We start from the raw sequence: 23,976 nt of genomic DNA, 5'->3' as shown, positions 1-23,976 counted from the left end.
CACGTTATGCACAGCAGTGCATTATACACGGCAACATTATACACGGTAGTTTCTTTGAGGAGTAGCTTTCATTTTTAAAGTCTTCCAGGGGATCCAGATGAAATAATGCAAAGTTCTCCTCACTTAGTACAGTACTGGTTCTATTTTGGGGAATGTGGTTTATATGAAACACATGTGTTTTACTGAAATACTTCTTCAGAGTGGGAGTTTTGGTAGGTAAGAGAAGAGAGCTGAATCATAACCTGAGAAATTATTTTGATTCAAGTTTTTCCCCAAATTCATCTACCCCCACCTGAATTTAAAAACTAATACATGTCATTATTTTGTCTCATTCCTCGAAGTAATTTTATTTCCATATGTCATCCGTGGGTTTTGGTGTTGCAGGCATCCAGAACAAGGCAGCATTCTTGGTGACTTCTTTTCTTACTTTTCACCCCTCCCTGAAAGAATATCCTAGTTGTCACGGCACTGTGAGTTATTGCTGTAACTTTTGTGTCTTTCAGCCTATTCCAGAACCAAAAGGAGGTCGGCTTATCCAGGTTGAAGGCTATTGGATTTCTGTGGGAGACAAGGAACCTAAGATAGAAGAGACATACATTCTCACACCTTCTGTCAAGCTGAACCTGAGAGATATAGTCCGAGTGGTCTCTGCCGGGTGTGTGGGACTTTCCTCTTGCTGCTCTGAGGTTTTATTATTTTAGACATTGGTGACATTCTAGTCTTCCTTCCTTACCTGAATTTCAAAGTGGTTTATTGTTATTTATTGGCTAAGTGAACCGTCACCTTTCTCCTGGCACAAATCATTGTTTCTGGTTGTGCCATAGTGGAAGCCATATGGATGCAGATTATTTTGGTCATCTTTAAGGTTGCTTTTCAGTAGTTTTTTGATGAATACTCATTACCTGTTATTTATTAAGTGAATAACAGTGAGTCCCACCTACTGTTTCTCACAAGTAGTACAAGAGATTTTTCCTTAGTATTTTCTCAGGAACTGCTTTTACATAGAAATTTCTTCGGGCTTAAGAAATACTGCATCATTCAGGAATGACTATAAAAGGACACATGGACAAAACCAAGGGGCAAGGGAGGGATGTGGGGATGTCTGGGGTGTGGGGGGGAATGGTGGGGGGTAAATGCAGACAGTTATAATTGAACAACAATAAAATAATTTAAAAATACTGCATTAGTAGTACATAGGTTTATAAAAATGTTCTTTCATGCTGATGTGACATGATATAGTTATTCTTTTTTAACATTACTTGAATTAATTCTGTTTTTTATGTTTTTTTTTTAATTGCTTTGTTGGCTGATCTTTTAAAGAACATATCCAGTGCTGATTCAGGGAGAGACATCGGTTGGTAAAACGAGCCTGATCCGGTGGCTAGCTGCAGCTACTGGTAACCACTGTGTGCGTATTAACAATCATGAGCACACGGATATTCAAGAGTACATTGGCTGTTACACATCTGACTCCTCAGGGAAGCTGGTGTTTAAAGAAGGTAGGATTGTTACTCTGTTTCATGAGTGCAGGTGTTTATTCTTTTAGACCTGTTTCTCCAAGTAATCATTATCCTTTCCAGGTGAGGCACATGGACTGTTGCTGTTACGGCTGGTTTTTCTTTCTTCCTAAGCTGCATGTTTTAGGAGTGATGCTTAAGGGTCCAGCTTCCTTTGGGCCCCACTAGAATTTTGTCAGCTGTAGTCAGGACTAGGGCTAAATTTTGAAGAGGGCAGTTGAACTCCTGCTTCATTTCCTGGATACTCAAAAGAATGGGGTGAGCATTGAGCAAGAGGGATGTTGGAAATTATGTGAGACTGTGATAATGTAAATGAAATTAAACTGTAGGGGGGAACATAAGTTGGAAATGTGATGTTTGTCAGGCTTGGCTCCCCCTGTATAAAATAAAAAGGGAATTTTAGTTGAAAATTGTGCTTTGTTATTCAACATCACAAATTATTTTGGGGCATGACTGGCTATGGAGAGTAATTTGCTTTGAAATTTCATGACAAATCTAAGGTTTGTTGATTTGTATAGAACTTTGGACTACTTTATGCACTAATTCTCAGTGTTTATTTCCTCTAAGGTGTTCTTATTGATGCTATGAGGAAGGGCTACTGGATTATTTTAGATGAATTGAATTTGGCCCCTACTGATGTGTTAGAAGCACTGAACAGACTACTAGATGATAACCGTGAATTGCTCATAACAGAAACTCAAGAAGTTGTTAAAGCACACCCTCGATTTATGCTCTTTGCTACCCAGAATCCCCCAGGACTTTATGGAGGCAGAAAGGTATGCAGCATTTGTCCCTTGCTCCCATTTGTTACTGCATCAAGTAGTAAGTCTTCCTTGAAAGATGAGGTTTTTAAATCACTTTTGAAGGTTTTTTCTTTTTTAGTGAATAGCAGATACTCCAATTTGGAAATGAAATGAAAAGGCCCCCCCTTTTCTTTTTAAAGATTTTATTTATTTATTTTTTAGAGAAGGAAGGGAGGAAGAAAGAGAGAGAAAGAAACATCAATGTGCAGTTGCTGGGGGTCATGGCCTGCATCAGGCATGTGCCCTGACTAGGAATCGAATCTGTGACACTTTGGTTTGCAGCCCGAGCTCAATCCACTGAGCTATGCCAGCCAGGGCTGAAAAGGCCCTTTTTATCATGTTTTTTTTTTTTTTTTTTTTTTTTCCCTCTGCCTTTCCCAGGTGCTTTCTAGAGCCTTCAGGAACCGGTTTGTAGAATTGCACTTTGATGAACTGCCAAGTTCTGAGTTGGAAACAATCTTGCATAAGCGGTGTAGCTTGCCACCCTCTTACTGCAGCAAGTTGGTTAGAGTCATGCTGGACCTTCAGGTATTTCATCTATCACTTAACTTAGTTTCTTTTTTAAGTTTATTGATTTTAAAGACAGAAAGGAAGGGGGGGACAGTCAGACATTGATTTGTCGTTCCTCTTATTTGTACATTCATTGGTTGATTATTGAATGTGCCCTGAGTGGGGATTGGACACACAGCCTTGGTGTATTGGGGCTGTGCTCGAACCAGCTGAGCTACCCAGCCAGGGCATTTCACTTACTTTTAATGGAATGTGTTGATTATACTTGGTTATCAAAATTTGATAGGTTCCTTAAGTATAAAAACAACAGTTCATCCATTTATTTATTTATTTTCAGAATAAGGATCTTGTCTTAAAATGCATCTCATTAATATTTTTTGGTTTTGTTTCGTAAATCAACAATTTACTATATTAAAAAAAGTCTGATGTTATATTTAATGACAGTGTCCTATTTGTGGATAAAATTGGAACATTTACTTTAGATCAAGAGTTTACATAAACACACTGAAATTTAGTTTTTTAAATGGATATGTTCTTTGAATGGACATAACTATAAGGGGGGACCAAAACAAAACAAAACAAAACAATTATCTTCTGGAAGGTGGGCACCTTGTAGTACAGGCTTCCCTCACTAAGTAAGTGTTCTTGGAACCCATCTGTATCAGAGCTCCAGCTGACATTATCATGAGAAACTACGTTTGGCTTCAGTGAAATTTTGATGAAGACTCTTTCAACATCTTTGCCCATTTCATGATGGGTGATTTATGAGTGCACCTGCCCACAGTGTGCTGAGTGTTCGGCTTTTGACCAAAATACTACGTGGTCTCCTGCCTCACGAGCCTCACTGTTTATCTGATTTTGTCCCTGAGTAGTTGTTTGTTTGTTTGTTTTGTTTTTCTGGATGAAAAAGTCCTCAAAGGGAAACATTTGCTGATGTGGATGAGGTGGAACAAAAAGTAGCAGAAGCAACAAAGTCCAAAAAATTGTTTTTGAGCAATGGAAAAAGATGTCTTGATAGGTGTATTTTATCAAATGGAGAGAACTTTTGAAGGTGGCTGAATACAGAATTTTTTATAATACACAATTTTATAAATAAATTTCTTTTTTGCGGGGGATGTCCTCCTACCTTGTAAAAAGACCCTTTTTGTGTGGCAAACCTTTGTCAACTCTGGAAAGCTACAGTTATCTTTTTTTTCTTTTCTTTGTTTCTCCAGAGTATCCCATTAATTAATTATGGGGTTAAAAGTGTTCTTTATCAGAATTTTACACTGTCAAGTTACTTTTCAGAAACTTAGTAATAATATTTTTACTTCTGTGGTTCCGCATTATGAAGTTACTTTTCCTGCATGTTTGCCTACAGTTGCATTCGTGGTCTTTTTCTGTATGGCATGTGAGATGAAATTCCATTGTTCATTTACTTTTTTTACATGAGTTTGCATTTTTCTTCAAATGATTACATCCCTTTACATTTTAAAAGTTTAATATCAGTGGAATGAATAATTTTTATGGGAGCTTAAATTTATTAAAATTTTTATGTGTTTTACTATGTGCCTGACGTTGTCCGTTTTCATTTGTTTTGATTCGTTAATAGTCCCACCGCAGAAGCTCGTCAGTGTTTGCTGGAAAGCAGGGCTTCATCACCCTTCGTGACTTGTTTCGATGGGCTGACAGATACAGGTTGGCTGAACAGACCGAAAAGGATTATGACTGGCTACAGCATTTAGCCAATGATGGTATGCTTTCAGTCAGATGCTCTCAAACCACCAGGTTATGTCAAATAGCACACTTTTTAATTAAAACAAACCTTGCCCAAATTGTGACCCATACGTACATTTTACTAGGTATTTCAGGAACTGAGCTTTTTTCCCTCAAGTCCCAGCTGCTTTTCTAAGTGTTACTATTTCTGCAGGTCTCTGTGCTAATGCGTTTTAGTTTCTAAGGTTTTCTCATTACTCCCTTCAGGTGGCCACCCTTGGGAGTTAGGCTATGGGCACAACACCTTCCCTCCAACAAGGTTTGTTAGGAATTAAGGCAGGTGGTTGGTGGTGCCTTTTGGACCCCTTGTCTGCAATGTAGTGACTGGGAAGAGTCATACTGTGCCTTAAAGTCATAGAAACCTGAAAGGTCAGATAATGTCAGAGTTCTGAGAGAAGGCAGTGATGTCACCTGAGACTCAGGATTGGTTATTCTGGTTTAATGTGTGTGAAGAATTTATGTTATGATAGGCTAGAAAGCATTTCAGAATGTTGTTCTGATTTGAAAGGTACTGATGAATCATTAATGGGGTGGTTAGTGAGCATGGAGAGTAAGTAAAACGAACCTATAAGAATTGTAATTTCTCTTCTTTCCTGGTAAATGATAGGAACATACTAAGAAAAACTTTTTAATTGGAATATAACATGTAGTAAAGTGGGATGAAACACTGTCATTTCATGTACAGCTCTATGTATTTTTACATATGTATGTACTTAATGTGAATCACTGCCTAGGCCAGGATTTAGAACTTCTGGTACCACAGAAGAGTCTTTTATGGTTCTTGCCAGTCTTACCTCCCCTGGAGGTAACCACTGCTTTGGTAATTAATTGATCACTAGTGATTGATTTTGCCTGTGCTTGGGCTTCATCTAAAAAGTATCATAAAGTATGCACTGTGGGTCTGGCTTCTTTCCATTCACTCTGATGTGACCTACAGCCATGCTGTTATGTGTATCAGGACTTCATTCTTTAAAATACTATTGTGCTATAACCCTGTGTATGGAGATACCATAATATGTTTAGCCATTCTCATGTTGACAGACATTTGGATCCTTTCCACTTTTTTGCTATTATGAATAAAGCTGCTCTGATTATTGCTGTATATGTTGTTTGGTACACACATGTGTTCATTTGTGTTTGAGTCTCATTTGTGTTTGAGAAGTAATGTTGCTGGAGCATAGGGCAGGGATATGGTTAGTCATAGTAAGGTCTCCCAGTTTTCCAAAGTAGATCTTCAGATTTCTTTTCCTCCAGCAGCAGCTAATGAGAGTTGGCCACTGCTTTGTATTCTCAACATCCCTTGGTCTTGACACTTGATGATTCCTCATTTTTATATTTTTTAAGGTTATATGCTTCTGGCTGGCCGAGTCAGGAAGCAGGAGGAGGTTGAAGTGATTCAAGAAGTCCTTGAAAAACATTTCAAGAAAAAGTTGTGTCCTCAATCCCTCTTCTCCAAAGAAAATGTCCTAAAATTGCTGAGTGAGTTGGCCAAAATATCCAAAGGAGAATGAGTTGGGCTATACTCATATTAGAACCTAAGTATTTATTCTGTTTTGATAGGTAAATTGTCTACTCTCATGTCTACTTTGGAGTCCAAGTTCAGCCACATCGTGTGGACCGAGAACATGCGGAGACAGGCGATGCTGGTGGGAAGGGCATTGGAATTCAGCGAACCAGTGCTGTTGGTCGGAGACACTGGGTAAAGCTCTGTGACAGTAACTGGTTATGAGGGTTCATTTCACTTCCATAGGATTACTTGAGTTATCTCGGAAGGACTCATCAGGAAAGCAATTTTTGTTTCCTCCCTTCCTCTTTGCTTCCTTTTCTCCCTTTTTAAGAAGCAATAAGAACCTGTTACTTATTTCCCTCTACCTTTGGACCTTTGTGATGGGAGAATGATTTCTTGCATCATTATAACTGGGGTTGTTTTTTTTCTATATAGTTATTTTTTTAATGTAGTTTTTTCCTCTATATGTCCTATAGATATATAGAGAAAAGTAGCACATGAGCTGTGTGTCTTCAAAGTCTGTAAGGATTGGCTTTCTTTCCCATTGCTTGGTGGTGGTTAGTAGAAGTAGGAAAGAGTGGAATTCCTATCCTATTGTGCTATTCTGGAACATGTCAGGGTGCTCGTGTTCTGGGGAAGTGCACCCCGGGCTAGGGGTGCAGATGTGTGTTGGCCAGTAGTGTCTGCTGCTACAGTGAGGCTCTCACCAGAGCTCCTCTCTTTTGCTGACTGGGCTGTTGGTGGGTGTGTATGTAGAATTCATGCTCCTTGGTAATCTGGTGTCTATTTCTGACAGGTGTGGGAAAACTACCATTTGTCAGGTGTTCGCAGCCTTGGCAAATCAGAAATTATACTCAGTCAACTGCCACTTACACATGGAGACATCAGACTTCCTGGGGGGACTGCGGCCGGTGAGACAGAAGCCAAAGGACAAGGTTTGTCCAGTAGCAAATGAGGACATTTATTCAAAGGACTGAGTTAACTCTGTGCATGAATCAATTTTGTGCTTGGCGCAGGGTGTTTGATTCCGGATTTTATATGTATCTCCAGGTTTTCACAGGTCTGCAGGGGGCCTCATGAGCGTCCTGTTGTGTAGGATCTGTCCCTTGTTCTCAGTCCTTTATGAGGGGGGATTCCCAAAAACCCCAAATTAATTCTTTAAAAATTGTGTATTCTTACATGTTTAAGCTTTAGTCACCTTTGAAGTACTCTCCATTTAATACGCCTATCAAGATGTTTTTTCACTGTTGAAAACAGTTTTTGGACTCACTGATTTTGATGCCTTTTAGTACTTCAGCCAATTTTTGTTTCACTTCTTCCACATCACCAAAATGTTTCCCTTTGAGGGTTTTTTTTTTTTTTCCTTCCAGAGGAACAAGAAATAACTCTTGGGGCAAGATCGGATGAATAGGGAGGGTAGGGCACAGGACTCATGCTGTTTTTGGTCAAAAACCAAAACTCAGTGTTCTGTGGGCAGGTGTGCTCATAGGTACCCATCATGACATGGGCAAAGATGTTGAAAGAGTCTTCAAAAAAATTCACTGAGAGACTTCCGGCAAGATGGAGGCATAGGTGGACTCACTGTACCTCTACGCATAACCAAGATTAGAACAACAATTTAGAGGCAGAATAACACCCAGAACTGACAGAGAATTTATCTGAATGGAAGGACAGCCAAGAAGTTGAAGTAGACCCGTTCATCCAGACAGGTAGGAGGGGCGGAGAGAGGCATCCAGGCTCGGGTTGCAGCACGGGTCTCGGTGCAGAGAGCAGAGAGCAGTGGGCGCATAAGGCAACCGGGAGCATGTAAGGCATCTGGGGCGCACAAGATAACAGCCGGTGGACCCTGAGTACACAAGTGGCAGCTGGCGGACCCAGTGAGGCGGTGACTGTGGACCAGGGCAGAGCGCGCAGCCCAGGAACCCAGGGAAAGGACTGAGGTCCCAGGAGAACTGAGCTACCGCCAGTGTTCCCTCCCACCCCGCCCCTGCCCCCATATACAACGTCACAATCTAGTGACTGGGGTGCCCAGCCCTGGTGAACACCTAAGGCTCCGCCCCTCACCGTAACAGGAGTGACCAGACCAAAAAAAAAAAAAAGAGAGAGACATGTCTCAAACAGAAGAACAGATCAATGCCCCAGGCCTCATCCTTTTGAGTGACGAAGAGATAGCCAATCTATCAGATGCACAATTCAAAACACTGGTGATCAAGAAGCTCACAGAATTGGTTGAATTTGGTTGCAAATTAGATGAACAAATGCAGGTTACCATAAAGGAAATGAAGGAAAACGCACAGGTAACCAATAGTGATGGGAAGGAAACTGGGACTCAAAACAATAGAGTGGACAAGAAGGAAGAAAGAAACAACCAAACAGGAAAAATGGAGAAATAAGAATTCAAAAAAACGAGGAGAAGCTTAGGAGCCTCCAGGACATTTTTAAACATTCCAACATCCAAATTATAGGGGTACCAGAAGGGGAAGAGGAAAAGCAACAGATTGAACATGTGTTTGAACAAATAATAAAGAACTTCCCCATTCTGGCAAAGGAAATAGACTTCCAGGAAGTCAGGGAAGCTCAGAGAGCCCCAAAGAAGTTGCATCCAAGAAGAAACACACCAAGGCACATCAGAATTACATTAGCCAAGGTAAAAATGAAGGAGAGAATCCTAGAAGAGTTCCCATCAGACTGTCAGCTGATTTCTCCAAAGAGACCTTACAGGCAAGAAGGGGCTGGAAAGAAATATTCCAAGTCATGAAAGACAAGGACCTACATCCCAGATTGCTCTATCCAGCAAAGCTCTCATTTAGAATGGAAGGGCAGATAAAGTGCTTCTCAGATAAGGTGAAGTTAAAGGAGTTCATCATCACCAAGCCCTTATTTTATGAAATGCTAAAGGGACTTATCTAAGAAAAGAAGATAAAGAAAAGACATGTATAATAAAAGGACAGCAAGGTCACAATTATTAACAACCACACCTAAAGCAAAACCAAAAGAAACTAAGCAAACAACTAGAACAGAAATGGAGGGCACATGGAGGGTTAGTAGCAGGGGGGTGGGAGGAGGAGAGAGGAGGAAAAGGTACAGAGAATAAGTAGCAAAGATTGTAGGTAGAAAATAGGGGGAGGGTAAGAATAGTACAGGAAATGTACAAGCTAATGAACTTACAAGTATGACACATGGACATGGCTAAAGAGGGAGATATGGGTGGGAGAGGATGTACAGGGTGGAGGGGAGTGAAGGGGGGAAAATGGGACAGCTGTAATAGCATAATCAATAAAATATATTTTAAAAAAAGTACATATGCTATGTCTGGAATTCCTGGTGGTCAGAATGTATTCCATAAAGACATAAATGCTCAGGCAACATTGTGAAATAAAAATTAAAAAAAAAGTTCACTGAAACCGAACGTAGCCTCTCACAACAATGTCAGCTGGTGCACTAATACAAACGGATTGCTAGAATATTCACCTAGTGAGGGAAACCAGTACTGCAGGGGACCTGCCCTCCATAAGATTTTCCCATTTATTTTGAGGGAGATCCCCCTTGTGTTTTCTGACAGAATGATCACGTCCCTCCAGCAGACACTAGCTAGCTTCATGTGTGTTGTCTTGTGTACAGTCGCCTTTTAATTTCACCTCCTTTTCCAAATTATAGGAAGAAATTGATACATCAAGACTCTTTGAGTGGCATGATGGGCCTCTGGTTCTGGCCATGAAGGAGGATAGCTTTTTCCTCTTGGATGAGATCTCGCTGGCTGACGACTCTGTCCTGGAAAGACTGAACAGGTGTATATATATTCCCTATGTTTGGTTTTGCTCATCTTGTTTTTATAGACATTAATTTTTGTGAATAGTAAATATTTGATAATGAGTTTCTACTCTCTTTTCGCTTCAGCATGCAGAATCTCCTTTAAGAGGCCTAGTTTTTCTGTTTTGCTGTCAGTAATCAGAAAGATGGGACTCTGGGATGGCTAGGATGAAACAAATGAGCCTAAGTTAAAATTCTTTTTATGGCAAATCATGTAGCCATTGTCTTAATTTTTTAGAAAGTACTAGAATCTGGCCTGGCTGGCGTAGCTCAGTGGATTGAGTACGGGCTGCGAACCAAAGTATCGCAGGTTCGATTCCCAGTCAGGGCACATGCCTGGGTTGCAGACTATGACCCCCAGCAACCGCACATTGATGTTTCTCTCTCTTTCTCCTTCCCTTCCCTCTCTAAAAATAAATAAATAAAATCTTTAAAGAAAAAAAAAGTACTAGAATCTGAATTCTCAATATTATGGCTGTAAGGCCTGTCTTAACTTCAGACCCATATGAATCTTGATATCTGTTTTTCACTCCTTACTGAGGTGTATTTACATATCATAAAATGACTCGCTTGGAATATAAAATTCAATGAACGTTAGTAAATTCACTGTTATGAAACCATCATAATACAGTTTTACAGCACTTCCATGGTCCCAGTACGATCCCTTGTGCCCATTTACAGTTTATCTGTGATATCATCTCCTGCTCCTAATCTTTTTGTCTCTAGATTTGCTTTTTCAGGACATTTCATATAAGTGGCCTTTTTTTTCATTTTGCAATAATGTTCTGAGGTTTATCTGTGTTGTAGGCTATCAATAGTTTGTTTCTTTTTACTTCCAATAGTATTTCATTGTGTGGATATACCATATTTTTCCTCCATTCACCACTTGGTGGTTTGGGGGTTGTTTCTACATTTATGAATAATGCTGCCATTAACATTTACATGCGAGATTCCTTTTTAAAACAAATGCTTTCCTTATTAAGGACATACGTGGAAAAATGAATTCTTTTTCTTGTGATCAGAAATACTGTTCCATCACACAGGAAATGAGATAATGAGTCTTTTTAAAATGTGTGAAACCATTTACTAACGTGAAAGCTCAGCAGAGGAGATAACTTTCTTTTTCCTTCTTAAAGAACATTGAAGCCATAAAATAGGAAAAATACATAAGCCTTTTCTAATATATTCTCCATTTTTTTTCCTGTCATTTAGTGTCCTCGAAGTAGAAAAGTCTCTGGTATTAGCAGAAAAAGGCAGCCTAGAGGACAAGGATAATGAAGTAGAGCTGTTGACTGCTGGGAAAAAATTCCGTATCTTAGCAACCATGAACCCTGGGGGTGACTTTGGAAAAAAAGAGGTAAAACCATGCTCTCAAAGCATAATTCATTTTAGCTTTTTGACCATAGCTCATTGGTGCCCTTAAATACAGTATGTAAAAATGCATTTAGAATTCTTATGTGGGGTAAAACCTGGGTAAAAGGTAAAAATCCAGAAAGATAATTTAGGATTATTACAAGATTAAAAAATACTTCAAACAAATAAACATTTCCTTATTTGATATCGCACTTTGTGTGTGTGCCTGAAATTTCAGTGTTCCATTCACTTTGCCCAGGTCTTTACATACATTAGTATAATAAATTTTCCTAAGAGCTCTGTGAGAAACTTGTTTTTCTACTTTCATGGATGTGAACATTTGAAACTGAAATTTAATCTCAATCTGTGCTATTAGCCTATATTCTCTTACACATGGGTGTGGCTTTATGAGTGATTTTAAAGTGTTGAGAAGTCACAGCCAAGAACCTCTTTTGGTTCTGCAGGTGGACCATGTCTCTTCTGTCAGGGTTCTGTGGGTCGCTGTCAGTCTTTTGGAAAGAAAAGGGTGGGGGTGTTTCCTTCTCTACAAAAGGTAGTGTTAGGATTCAGCCAGGATCTAACACTCAAGCTCTGCGGCTCTCAGGCTCGTGAGGCCTCTCAGTGAAGTATGTGTGGTGTGTGGGACCCTAGCCTGTTACAGTTAGGAAGAGGGTAGTGTGGTAGCAGGTCAGGGATGATGGGAAGAACCAGGGGTCGGGTGTGACTGAAAGCAGTTCAGATTCCTGGTAACTTGGTGGGTGCTTAAATGCAAACATGATATCTTGGGCCTAATTTTTCTCAGCTTAAGATAAAAGATTATATCACTGTCCTTCAAGAAATGTTCTGAAGAGAAGAAATAAAATACACTATGGTTTCAAACAAAATATGAAAACTGGTTATTTGGCAAGTGGAAATGACACAGAGGACATGATTTCAAGGTTGTGTATGTTAACTTGCCTATCAGGCTAACTTATGTTTTTCTTAGCCAAAGATTGCCAACTTTTATTTTGCATACCTAGCAAGCAGAGCAGGGTAGGATTCTGAAGACCAGAGGTGCTCCTTGTCTACGCTGGCTATGAACACTCATGTATTCCCTGGGTCTTAGTTGAGCTGCTCTGAGTACAAGCATTGTTCCTGGTTTTGCTATGGTAGGCTAGACAATGAAAGGACTATGTTGTCAAGTAAAAGGAAAGTGGTAAATTACATGCGTCATTGCACACATTTGTGAATGGAAGTTAACTGACCAATGGGAAGGGTAAGGGGAATCCATACTGAGGCCAGAGGCCTTAAGAACGGAGGGACTGCACAATTCTTTGTTATACAAGAGGTAAAATATATACCTCATAATCCTACTCTCTGAGCTACATAAAAGCAGTTTTCCTTTACTTGAGACAGCTCTGACTGTGGGAAGATAGCATTATTTTCTCTAAAGCATTGGTTATATAATTGCAGGTAAAGTAAAGGAAGGGCCTGGTTTAGGGGAAGGTGTTCAGGGTAGGGAGTTGCACACTGGGGCTGGAATCCTGTTTGTTATACCGTGTAGTACATGTTATATACCATGTACTACTTTGAACTTCTGTGCCATGTCTGTCAAGAAAGCGATGGCAGTAGTGACTTGGAAGCTGTGGTAGAGATTAATGAGATGACATTTAGAAGGAGCCAGGACAAAGCAGGTCTTCATTAAATTGTATGTAGTAGTAGAGTTAATAAAAGAAGTGTCTGGTACGTGCCAGGCTCACAGCTAACAATTTTTAAAAGGATTCGTTTCCTAGTTTTCCTTATAAGTATTGTGTTCACATTGCAGTTTGTGTTTCTTACAGCTGTCTCCTGCTTTAAGAAACCGGTTTACGGAAATATGGTGCCCTCAGAGCACAAACCGTGAAGATTTAAAACAGATTATCAGCAGTAATCTTCGTCCAGGATTGTCTCTGGGCAAAATAGATCATAAAGGTGAGAGTCTTCAGGTGGCAGTGGTGGGAATGGGATGGAGCATCTGTATGCTGGACGTGAGAGGTGTGATGTAGGGCATTTGCAGTATGTACACATGGTCTATTATAAGGAGGAGGGGAGATAGAGAAATAGGAACAAACTAGATCTAAAAAATATGATATTAGCCTGTAACCATGCCCCTTCTTCCTATTGCCTCCTTCACTAGGGTTATGAAATTCTAGTTTCCTTATTGCTTCACCTGTTTATAGAACTTTTTTTTTTAAGATTTTATTTATTTATTCCTAGAGAGTGGAAGGGAGGGAGAAAGAGAGGGAGAGAAACATCAATGTGTGGTTGCCTCTCATGTGGCCCCCAGTGGGGACCTGGCCTGCAACCCAGGCATGTGCCCTGACTGAGAATCAAACACTGCAACCCTTTGGTTCACAGCCCACACTCAATCCACTGAACTACGCCAACCAGGGCTTAGAACATCTTTATAGAAGGTGTGTTAGCTAAAGATAAGGAAAATTGGGGTTTGATTTTAGTTTTTTTCATCTTTAGAAAATGTTTATGGAACTTTTCAGCCATATTTCTTTAATTGTCATCAGCTAATTTATTATTTTACTTCATTAAATATTTTTAAAATATATTTTATTGACGATGCTATTACAGTTGTCCCATTTCCCCGCTTCACTCCCCTCTGCCCTGTACACCCTTTCCCTCCCACTCCTTTAGTTCATGTCCATGTGTCATACTTATAAGTTCTTTAGATTCTACATTTCCCATACTATTCTTACCCTCCCCCTGTATATTTTCTACCTACAATCTATGCTACTTATTCTCTGTACCTTTTCCCCCTCTCCTCCTCCCACCCCCGTTGCTAACCCTCCATGTGGTCTCCATTTCTGTGGTTCCGTTTCTGTTCTACTTGTTTGCTTAGTTTCTTTTGGTTTTGCTTTAGGTGTGGTTGTTAATAATTGTGAGTTTGCTGTCCTTTTACTATACATGTTTTTTCTGTATCTTCTTTTCTTAGATAAGTCCCTTTAACATTTCATAAAATAAGGGCTTGGTGATGATGAACTTCTTTAACTTGACCTTATCTGAGAAGCACTTTATCTGTCCTTCCATTCTAAATGAAAGCTTTGCTGGATAGAGTAATCTGGGATATAGGTTCTTGTCTTTCATGACTTGGAATACTTCTTTCCAGCCCCTTCTTGCCTGTAAGGTCTCTTTTGAGAAATCAGCTGACAGTCTGATGGGAACTCCTTTGTAGGTTACTGTCCCCTTATCTCTTGCTGTTTCTAGGATTCTCTCCTTCATTTTTACCTTGGCTAATGTAATTCTGATGTGCCTTGGTGTGTTTCTTCTTGGGTGCAACTTCTTTGGGGCTCTCTGAGCTTCCCCGACTTCCTGGAAGTCTATTTCCTTTTGCCAGAATGGGGAAGTTCTCCTTTATTATTTGTTCAAATACGTGTTCAATCTGTTGCTTTTCCCCTTCCCCTTCTGGTACCCCTATAATTCGGATGTTGGAACATTTAAAGATGTCCTGGAGGTTCCTAAGCTTCTCCTCGTTTTTTTGAATTCTTATTTCTCCATTCTTTCCTGTTTGGTTGTTTCTTTCTTCCTTCTTGTCCACTCTATTGTTTTGAGTCCCAGTTTCCTTCCCATCACTATTGGTTACCTGTGCATTTTCCTTCATTTCTTTTATGGTAACCTGCATTTGTTCATCTAATTTGCGCCCAAAATCAACCAATTCTGTGAGCGTCCTGATCACCGGTATTTTGAACTGTGCATCTGATAGGTTAGCTGTTTCTTGGTTTCTCAAAAGGATGAGTTCTGGGGCACTGATCTGTTCTTCTGTGTGAGCCATCTCTCTCTCTGTCTCTGTCTGTCTCTCTGTCTGTCTGTCTCTCTCTTTTTTTTGCGGGGGGGGTCTGGTTGCTCCTGTTACGGTGAGGGGCGGAGCCTTAGGTGTTCACCAGGTCTGGGGATCCCAGTCGCTAGATTGTGACGTATGTGAGGGCAGGGGTGGGAGGGAACAATGGTGGTAGCTCCGTTCTCCATGGGACCTCATCCCCTCCCTTGAGATCCTGGGCTGCGCACTCTGCCCTGCTCCACAATTGCCACCTCACTGGGTCTGCCAGCTGCCACTTGTGTACTCAGGGTCCACCTGCTGTGATTTTGCGTGCCCTGGATACCTTACCTGCCCCCGGATGCCTTATGCGCCCAAATGTCCCTGGTCTCTGCACCTTGACCCGCACCCGGCTGCTTGTCTCCACCCCTCCTACTGGTCTGGATGAACGGGCCTACTTCAACTTCTTGGCTGTCCGACTTCCATTCAGATAAATTTTCTGTCAGTTCTGGGTGTTATTCTGCCTCTAAATTGTTGTTGTTCCAATCTTGGTTGTGCAATCTTGGTTGTACTTGGAGGTACAGTGCGTCCACCTATGCCTCCATCTTGGCCAGAAGTCCCCAAAATTTTTATTATAAAAAATATAGGTTAAAATTTATAACCTAGATTTAACAATTTTTAAGATACCCAGTAAGAGTCGAGTCAAAACATTTATTATGTGGTTCTTTCTTTTTTTTTTTTTAGAGTTCTTAGTTTATTAATTCTCTTATGAAAAATCTGCACATTCATAACAGATAAAGTCACTGAAGAACTTTTACTTCTTTTTGCCAGTACCAGCATTGGTCTTTGGAGTCCCTGACCTTCTTCATTCTGTTATGCTTCTTCTGTTTTCTTAAGGTCATCTTCTCATACAGGGCACGTCTTGCAAGTCTGTATTTGGGGTCATTTTTCTTTCCGTGATCCAAGGACTCATAAATCATGCCAAAGCCAGTTGTGTAGCCCCCACCAGACCGGCTGTGAATCCAAACACAAAGATGACATCTGGTGTGGTGTTACACATTTTGGCTACTTTTTTCCGAGTTTCTGTCTTAGGTGCTGCTGCCTTCCCAGGGTGGGGACGTCAGTGACCATTTGTTTTCACTGAAGTTGTATGTTGGTCAGGACTTCCTGGTCCAGATAGTTACTGTGTTGTTCATGATGGTGGTCAATCTTCGGGTAACCAGGGACAAAAAGCAGGTGGTTCTTTTTGAATTGAGCCTAGATTGCTTTGATACATATATTTTTAAATTTTTTTTTGAGGTATGATTGACCTACAGTGTTAGTTTCAGTATACAACATAGTGATTTGATATTTTTATATATTGTGAAATGATCAAGACTAAGTCTAGTTAACATCTGTCACCAAGCTGTGTATACGTGTAACCCTAAGTAGTATTTCTAAAAGTGGAAATGAAGAACTTCACAGCCTCTCTTGGTTACGGCCTGCTTGCTCCCCAGAAAGATGTTCTCATTTGCAGTGCTGTCAGCAACCTAGTGAATGTGCCTCCTTGGTAATCCTTCCAGCATGGACTTTTCTATTTTTTTAATACTCACCTGAGGACATGCTTACTGATTTTAGAGAGGGGGAAAAGGAGGGAGAGAGAGAGGGAGAGAAACATTGATATGGCAGAATCATCGATTGGTTGCCTCTTATATATGTCCCAAGTGGGAACTGAATCTGCAACCCAGGTTTGTTCCCTGACCAGGAATCAAACCCATGACCTTTTTGGCTTATAGGACAGTGCTCCAACCCCCAGTAAGTCACACCAGTAATCATTATTTATTTTTAAGGTAATATTCTTTATTACATTTATCACATAGGTTTCTATATTATGTTACCCCTTAATATTTTTTGTAAAGAAATACATACACGAACCTGTTTACTTTATCATTTATCTTCTTTGTGTTTAATAGTCATGGTTCATTTCCTCTCCAGTAGTGGATAAAATTATCCATTTTATTAAGCTATTGGTATAACTCAAATTTATTTCACTCTGAAATGTGGACTCAGGTACTCGTATTTAATATTTAGTTGAAACAGCATTTAATTTCTTTCCTCATTATTACTGGACTTTTCCTCTTGAGCTGTCATTTTAAGTTCCTTCTAAAGATCCGTGGTTTTTTCTGTAAGTAGTGTTTTTTGTCCTGACCAATTAGTTTTCTGCTAACTAATTCTCAGTATAGTCTTGAAGAACATTGTTGAATAGTCTTTTCATATTGTAACAGTCCCGATTCCTCCCATTGTGTTTTCTTAAAAAAAATCCTTTGGTATTTATACTTTTAATTTATTTATTTTTTCTTTTTAGATAAATGTTTACTATTGACTTCAGAAGTTGTATACGTAAAGTGATCTACTAAATTTAATTGACAGTGCTTTAGTCTATGTATAACTATTTAAGAAGTGTTTTATTTCCAAATATTTTACAGCATGAAACTGTGATGAGTAGAATAGCCTTTTAACCCAAATCATGAAACAAAATTTATGAATTTTGTAATTTGCTGAATTTTGATAGATTTAACAAAAACACTCTGGCCTTAGTGCCACTAAAAATGTGGTATTCTCCATTCCATACAGTCATTTTATAATATAGTAAAATTTGTATATTTTCTAAGATCTTTGTGTCCTTCAGAATGGTGTCTGAACATGAACCAAATGATTATTTCTTTGAGTTTTCAGGGTATAATTTCTTATACTATAATCCTTCAAGTATTTTTGTTTAAATTTAAAACATTTTTGTATGTGTGGAATGCTATACATGAACCCCTTGGGAATGCTGTAAGAGCTATGGACCACCCCCCTTTGTACAAAAAACATTAACGTGAATTCCCCCAAATTTGCATATACTTGTAATTTTCAAGGATCATAGAGTTGTTTTAGGCCATCTGTGGGCCCCAGGGAACAAGTCCCTGTTGTAGAGAGTTTGTAAACAGTGCACACTTACTCCCTTGTGTCATAGGTGCTGATGTAGCTGAAGTGATGCTGGATTTCATTGACTGGCTGACCCACCAGGAATTTGGCCGAAAGTGTGTGGTCAGTATCAGAGATATCCTGTCGTGGGTTAACTTCATGAACACGATGTGGGAGGAAGCTGCTTTGAAAAGACCAGAGACCATCTCTACTGTGACGTCTTTTGTCCATGCTGCATGCCTGGTGTACATAGATGGAATAGGTTCAGGTATGTTGTATCTTAGCTGGTGGGGACAAGGGGTTCAAAGTGGAGTTTTAAAATGGAGCAAACCTAGACCTCTTAACCCAACTACTTTATTAGAACCACTTACTTTAATATTTCCAAGGCTCAAAATGACTTTCCTTTCTTTTTTCTTTAAAACTCATCTTGAGAAAAGATATGCCAAAAACTTCTCATTGCTTATAGGCAAGGGACTTAGTAAGCTTGAAATGATGATTGTAAGTAGAAAGAAGACTTTTGGAAATGCCCCTGATTCTGAAAGACTGGATAATTCTTAATATGAATGGTCATTTGTAGTTAGTGGGCCTGAATCCTTTAGTTTGTTTTACATTTGCTATAATTTCATAAAATTCAGTATTTAAGTTCTGTTTTTTTAGCCACGAAGATTAGAAATATAAACCAAAACAATCAGTAGTACCACATTAGTCATTCATATCTCCATGCTGAGGAGTGCCTGGAGTGCTTCCTGAATTACCTTTTGCTGAATTGATGATCTATAAATTGTGGAAAGAAGGAAGCCAGACTTCTTCCTTACGACCGCTTACATTAGCAATTGTGTTTCGGCTATCATTCAGCTGGGGCTTCATTTCCCCAGGAACCTGCCCAGAGCTCCTGCTGAATGGTTGTGGGGCTTGGTGTTGTGCTGTTTGATGAACTCGTCTGTCTTTTAGGGGTCACTTCCTCTGGGTTCGGTACGGCTCTCTTGGCTCGAAAAGAATGTCTGAAATTCCTAATCAAGAAAATTTCCAAGGTAGTCCGACTTACCGAATGTCAGAAAAATGAATTGAAGATTTATGACAGACTCAAAACCAAAGAATTCACTGGGATAGATAACCGTTGGGGAATTCATCCATTTTTTATACCAAGAGGTAAGAGTGATTTTTATTTTTTTTATTTTTTTTAAATATATTTTATTGATTATGCTATTACAGTTGTCCCATTTCCCCCCTTCTCTCCCCTACACCCTGTACCCCCCTCCCACCCACATTTCCCCCTTTAGTTCATGTCCATGTGTCATACTTATGAGTTCTTTAGTTTCTACATTTCCCGTACTATTCTTGCCCTCCCCCTATCTATTTTCAACCTACATTCTATGCTACTTATTCTCTATACCTTTTCCCCTCTCTCCTCCTCCCACCCCCCTGCTGCTAACCCTCCATGTGCCCTCCATTTCTGTGGTTCTGTTCCTGTTCTGATTGTTTACTTAGTTTCTTTTGGTTTTGCTTTAGGTGTGGTTGTTGATATTTGTGAGTTTGCTGTCCTTTTACTATACATGTCTTTTCTTTATCTTCTTTTCTTAGATAAGTCCCTTTAGCATTTCATAAAATAAGGGCTTGGTGATGATGAACTCCTTTAACTTGACCTTATCTGAGAAGCACTTTATTTGCCCTTCCATTCTAAATGAGAGCTTTGCTGGATAGAGCAATCTGGGATGTAGGTCCTTGTCTTTCATGACTTGGAATATTTCTTTCCAGCCCCTTCTTGCCTGCAAGGTCTCTTTGGAGAAATCAGCTGACAGTCTGATGGGAACTCCTTTGTAGGTTACTGTCCCCTTACCTCTTGCTGCTTCTAGGATTCTCTCCTTCGTTTTTACCTTGGCTAATGTAATTATGATGTGCCTTGGTGTGTTTCTTCTTGGGTCCAACTTCTTTGGGGCTCTCTGAGCTTCTTGGATTTCTTGGAAGACTGTTCCCTTTGCCAGACTGGGGAAGTTCTCCTTTATTATTTGTTCAAATACATGCTCAATCTGTTGCTTTTCCCCTTCCGATTCTGGTACCCCTATAATTCGGATATTGGAACGTTTAAAGGTGTCTTGGATGCTCTTAATCTTTTCCTCAATTTTTTGAATTCTTATTTCATCATGCTTTCCTGCTTGGTTGATTCTGTCTTCCTTCTGGTCCACTGTATTGTTTTGAGACTCATATTCCTCCCTTTCACTATTGGCTCTCCTCCACGTGTCTTCCTGCATCTGTTTTATGGTACTCTGCATTCTTTCATCTAAATATCGTCCAAAATCCACCAGTTCCGTGAGCTTTCTGATCACCAGTGTTTTGAACTGCGCATCTGATAGATTGGTTAATTCTTGGTCGCTCAAAAGGATGAGTCCTGGGGGACTGATTTGCTCTGTTGAAAACATGGTTTTTTGGGTTTTTTTTCCCCCCTGTCTCTCCTTTTTTTTTTTTTTTCCGGTCTGGTTGCTCTTGTTACGGTGGGGGGCGGAGCCTTAGGTGCTCACCGGGGCTGGGCACCCCAGTCGCTAGATTGTGACATTATATGTGGGGGTGGGGCGGGAGCAGGAGCGGGGCAGGAGAAAACAATGGCGGTAGTTCCGTTCCCCTGGACTCAGACCCTTGTCTGGGCGTCTGGGCCGCGAGTTCTGCCCTGGTCCACAATCGCTGCCCCTCTGGGTCTGCCAGCCGCAGCTTGCGTACTCAGGGATCACCGCTGCCTTCTTGTGTGCCGGATGGCTTTTGCACCGATTTCGCGCCAAACCTTCCCCGACCTCCGCGCGCCGCCGACCCGAGCCAGCCCCGCGCCCGCCGGCTCGTCTTCTCCTACCAGTCCGGATGAACGCGTCTACTTCAGCTTCTTGGCTGCCCGACTTCCATTCAGATAAATCCTCTGCCGTATCTGGGTGTTATTCTGATAGTAAATTATTGTGGTAAATTATTGGTTTTCTAATCTTGGTTGTACGAGGAGGTACCGTGCGTCCACCTATTCCTCCATCTTGCCGGAAGTCCAAGAGTGATTTTTAAATAAATGAAGATTCTCTTCTTGTATATCATAGATACTTGACTTTTTGTTTTAGTGTGTCATGTTCATGATTATTTTTGAACTAGTTATCTGAGTTAGAATCTGATCTGGCATAACCATAATTTCGTTAGTGGTTAAAACATATAACCATTCACAAAACATAGAAGCATATAAAAATAGGGGAAAATGTAGTCTTTAATCTATGATTAAATCGTCTTGTAAAAATGCATTTATTTGTTTGTTATTTGGTGCTCAAAATAAGAGCTTTCCTATGTACCAACTCTAGAACCTCATTAGCTTTTGCAAAAGTAGGTTCGTGAATCCTTGAGGGAAGGTTGGTGTCACCTATTTCCCTGTCCCTGGCATCTGACATATGTAGCCCAGCATTCATAGACATTCAGAAAATGTCTGTTGATTGAGTGAATGGATGAACGAATGATTAATTGGGAAATGCAGGTGATGCATCCTAAATTGTTTTGGTGGCCTAAAACCTTGGATGAGATTGTTTAATATGGAATCATGTGGCCTACGTGCCTAGTTTACACTTGACTTTTAGAAAAATACCTGCTTATAAAGGTAAATTGTACAGATACCTGTAGTATTTCCAGGTATAGGTTGTGATAGGAAAGATAGGGCTTGCAGCTAGACCTATGTAGTAGGCACGTGTGTAGGTGTAAGAGATGGAGAGATTTGTGCATCAGGCACAACTGAGGAAAGTGCTGCTGGCTCTTTCTCTCTAAAGCATTTTATGGGCCCCAGAGTGGGCAAATGTTGAAATAGGGTTGAGCATTACACTACAAATGCTACTTCATTTACTGACAGCCTTCTCGGTGCATCCTTACAGTCTTGGGTTGGCATGTGTATGTTATTTGGTGATGTCCAGCTTATCTATGGATTTTTCCTCTCCACTTAAGGACCTGTCCTGCACAGGAATAATATCGCCGACTATGCACTCAGTGCTGGCACCACAGCCATGAATGCCCAGAGGCTCTTAAGAGCTACAAAACTGAACAAACCCATTCTCCTGGAGGGCTCCCCTGGCGTGGGCAAGACAAGTTTGGTGGGAGCATTAGCAAAGGCTTCAGGCAACACCCTTGTTCGAATCAACCTGTCAGAGCAGACGGTAAGTCATAGGCAGAAGGAGTACATTCGTATCTGTTTACAATTCCCTAATCAGGAATAGTTAGGACATTTTCAGTATCCCATATATTTTCTGGCTATACAAGACCACAGCAACTTAACCTTCCAAACTAATTCTCCTTCTGAATTCATTAATAGCTAACATCTGTAATAATACTCTGGATGTTTTACTTTAATTTTCTTTTGAGAATTACCCATATCAGTATTTATTGTAATACAACCTCTTTTTATTTTGGTCCTTTCCAAAATAAAAATTTGTAGAAGTAAAAGAACCATTAAACAACCTTATGAAAATGTGGACCAGAGATGACAAATTAAACAAGAATCTCTTGGAATGGGGTCTGGGAGCAGAGCGTGGGCATTGTTGGTGGGTTTTGTTTTAAATTTTTTTTTTAAGCCCACCAGTTAATTTCCAGGTATAGCTGCAGCCGAGAACTACTGATTTGGAGCTCTAGCTCCAGTCACTGATTCTGGGGCATTGTAGCAAGAAGGTTCCTGGGGGCATGTCTGGGCTCCTCGTGGAGAATGCTGGGGTGAATTATTAGTTCTGTCTTGGGAATAAGAAGGAAGAGTGGCACAAGGCCCAAGAATTTAGTATTTTACATTTTGGCTCTTGGAATCCAGCTAATTTTTAATGTAAGTTTTGCTTTTTTTCACTTCTGCCCCCTCTCAAAGGACATCACAGACCTGTTCGGAGCAGACCTACCTGTGGAAGGTGGCAAGGGAGGAGAGTTTGCCTGGCGTGATGGCCCCTTGCTGGCAGCTCTGAAGGCTGGTCACTGGGTTGTGTTGGATGAGGTGAGGGGACTGTCCACCATGCCACGGACGGGGTTTCACGTGTGAAGAGCAACCATCGTTTTATAGCTCTAGGGTGTTTCTCAGTGGATGATCATGCTATTTGCCTATTTAAAGACAAATTCTCTAATGAAAAGAATCCTCCATGGTTTCTTTTAATAATAAAAATAGTTACTTGCTGGAAGGCACATTTAGAGGCCCCTCTATATGTATTACCTCCAAACTTTCCTACTTTTGTAAGTAGCCTCCAGAGCAAAACTACCTCCTAGCTAGTGTTTTCTTATAGGCTCTGGCAGGTATGCTCTTTGCATTTATTTCATGGGTGTTTCACAAACAGTGTCAACCACCTCATGTTTTACTAGTGCAACAGAGAGTGGGGAAAGTTATCTTAAGAAGAAACATACAGAAATGGTGAGGAAATGATCAATGTTATATGTGCATATTTGATAAATTATTGACCAGAACAGAGCACTTTATGAGACTCGTGATTAGGGCTAAATAACAGTGACAGGTAGCTTGAAATATGAAAAAGCGATTTAAAAACATTAAAAACTTAAGGCTGTGGCCAAAGGAGTCAAGTCAGAGTGAGGGGTGCCGTGTGAGTTCAGGAAAGGGCTAGGAAGTGGTGGAGGGGTGCTTATGTGATTAGAGTCATGAAAGTGTGACAGGTGAGATGTGACACAGGCCCCAGCATTCCCCAGGTTCGGACCCCTTTGGTCTGCAGTCAGAGGACATGCTGGGGCATTCCTTTTCTCCTGAGCTGCTAGGGGACATATTAAGGAGAGGGTTCCCTCCTACCCCAAAAATTTTTTTTGAAAAAGATGTTTAATACAATATTCATTATCCAGGAAAAAAGAGTGCCTAGTTTTAAAGCTTAAGACTTCACTCCAGTGGGTGAAAATTCATCTGGAGACCACAAGACATTCTAGACTTGCAGTCATACCTCAGTGTGGCTTTTAGAACTTAGCCTGTTTAGAAACACACAGTGGAATTTGTGCCTTATATAGTGCTTGTGTAAACATGAC

At 40.4% G+C, this 23,976-nt stretch overlaps 1 protein-coding gene across 6 annotated transcripts in view; it reads left to right on the top strand.

The window, feature by feature from the left end:
• The window catches only part of MDN1 (midasin AAA ATPase 1), a 142,257-nt gene that overhangs the window by 46,133 nt on the left and 72,148 nt on the right, over nucleotides 1–23,976 (top strand). For all 6 annotated transcript variants that reach the window (XM_036024465.1, XM_036024464.1, XM_036024461.1 and 3 more), the window contains exons 23-37: nucleotides 504–655; nucleotides 1,321–1,499; nucleotides 2,085–2,293; nucleotides 2,702–2,848; nucleotides 4,422–4,563; nucleotides 5,930–6,064; nucleotides 6,146–6,284; nucleotides 6,889–7,027; nucleotides 9,750–9,880; nucleotides 11,115–11,259; nucleotides 13,076–13,205; nucleotides 18,032–18,250; nucleotides 18,934–19,131; nucleotides 21,931–22,139; nucleotides 22,832–22,954. In XM_036024465.1, coding sequence (XP_035880358.1) covers nucleotides 504–655; nucleotides 1,321–1,499; nucleotides 2,085–2,293; nucleotides 2,702–2,848; nucleotides 4,422–4,563; nucleotides 5,930–6,064; nucleotides 6,146–6,284; nucleotides 6,889–7,027; nucleotides 9,750–9,880; nucleotides 11,115–11,259; nucleotides 13,076–13,205; nucleotides 18,032–18,250; nucleotides 18,934–19,131; nucleotides 21,931–22,139; nucleotides 22,832–22,954 — 2,397 coding nt within the window. The remainder of the gene's footprint in view (nucleotides 1–503; nucleotides 656–1,320; nucleotides 1,500–2,084; nucleotides 2,294–2,701; nucleotides 2,849–4,421; nucleotides 4,564–5,929; nucleotides 6,065–6,145; nucleotides 6,285–6,888; nucleotides 7,028–9,749; nucleotides 9,881–11,114; nucleotides 11,260–13,075; nucleotides 13,206–18,031; nucleotides 18,251–18,933; nucleotides 19,132–21,930; nucleotides 22,140–22,831; nucleotides 22,955–23,976) is intronic.

Source organism: Phyllostomus discolor, chromosome 4, assembly GCF_004126475.2.
Source record: "Phyllostomus discolor isolate MPI-MPIP mPhyDis1 chromosome 4, mPhyDis1.pri.v3, whole genome shotgun sequence".
Taxonomy (NCBI): domain Eukaryota; kingdom Metazoa; phylum Chordata; class Mammalia; order Chiroptera; family Phyllostomidae; genus Phyllostomus; species Phyllostomus discolor.
This window is presented reverse-complemented; position numbering and strand designations above follow the sequence as displayed.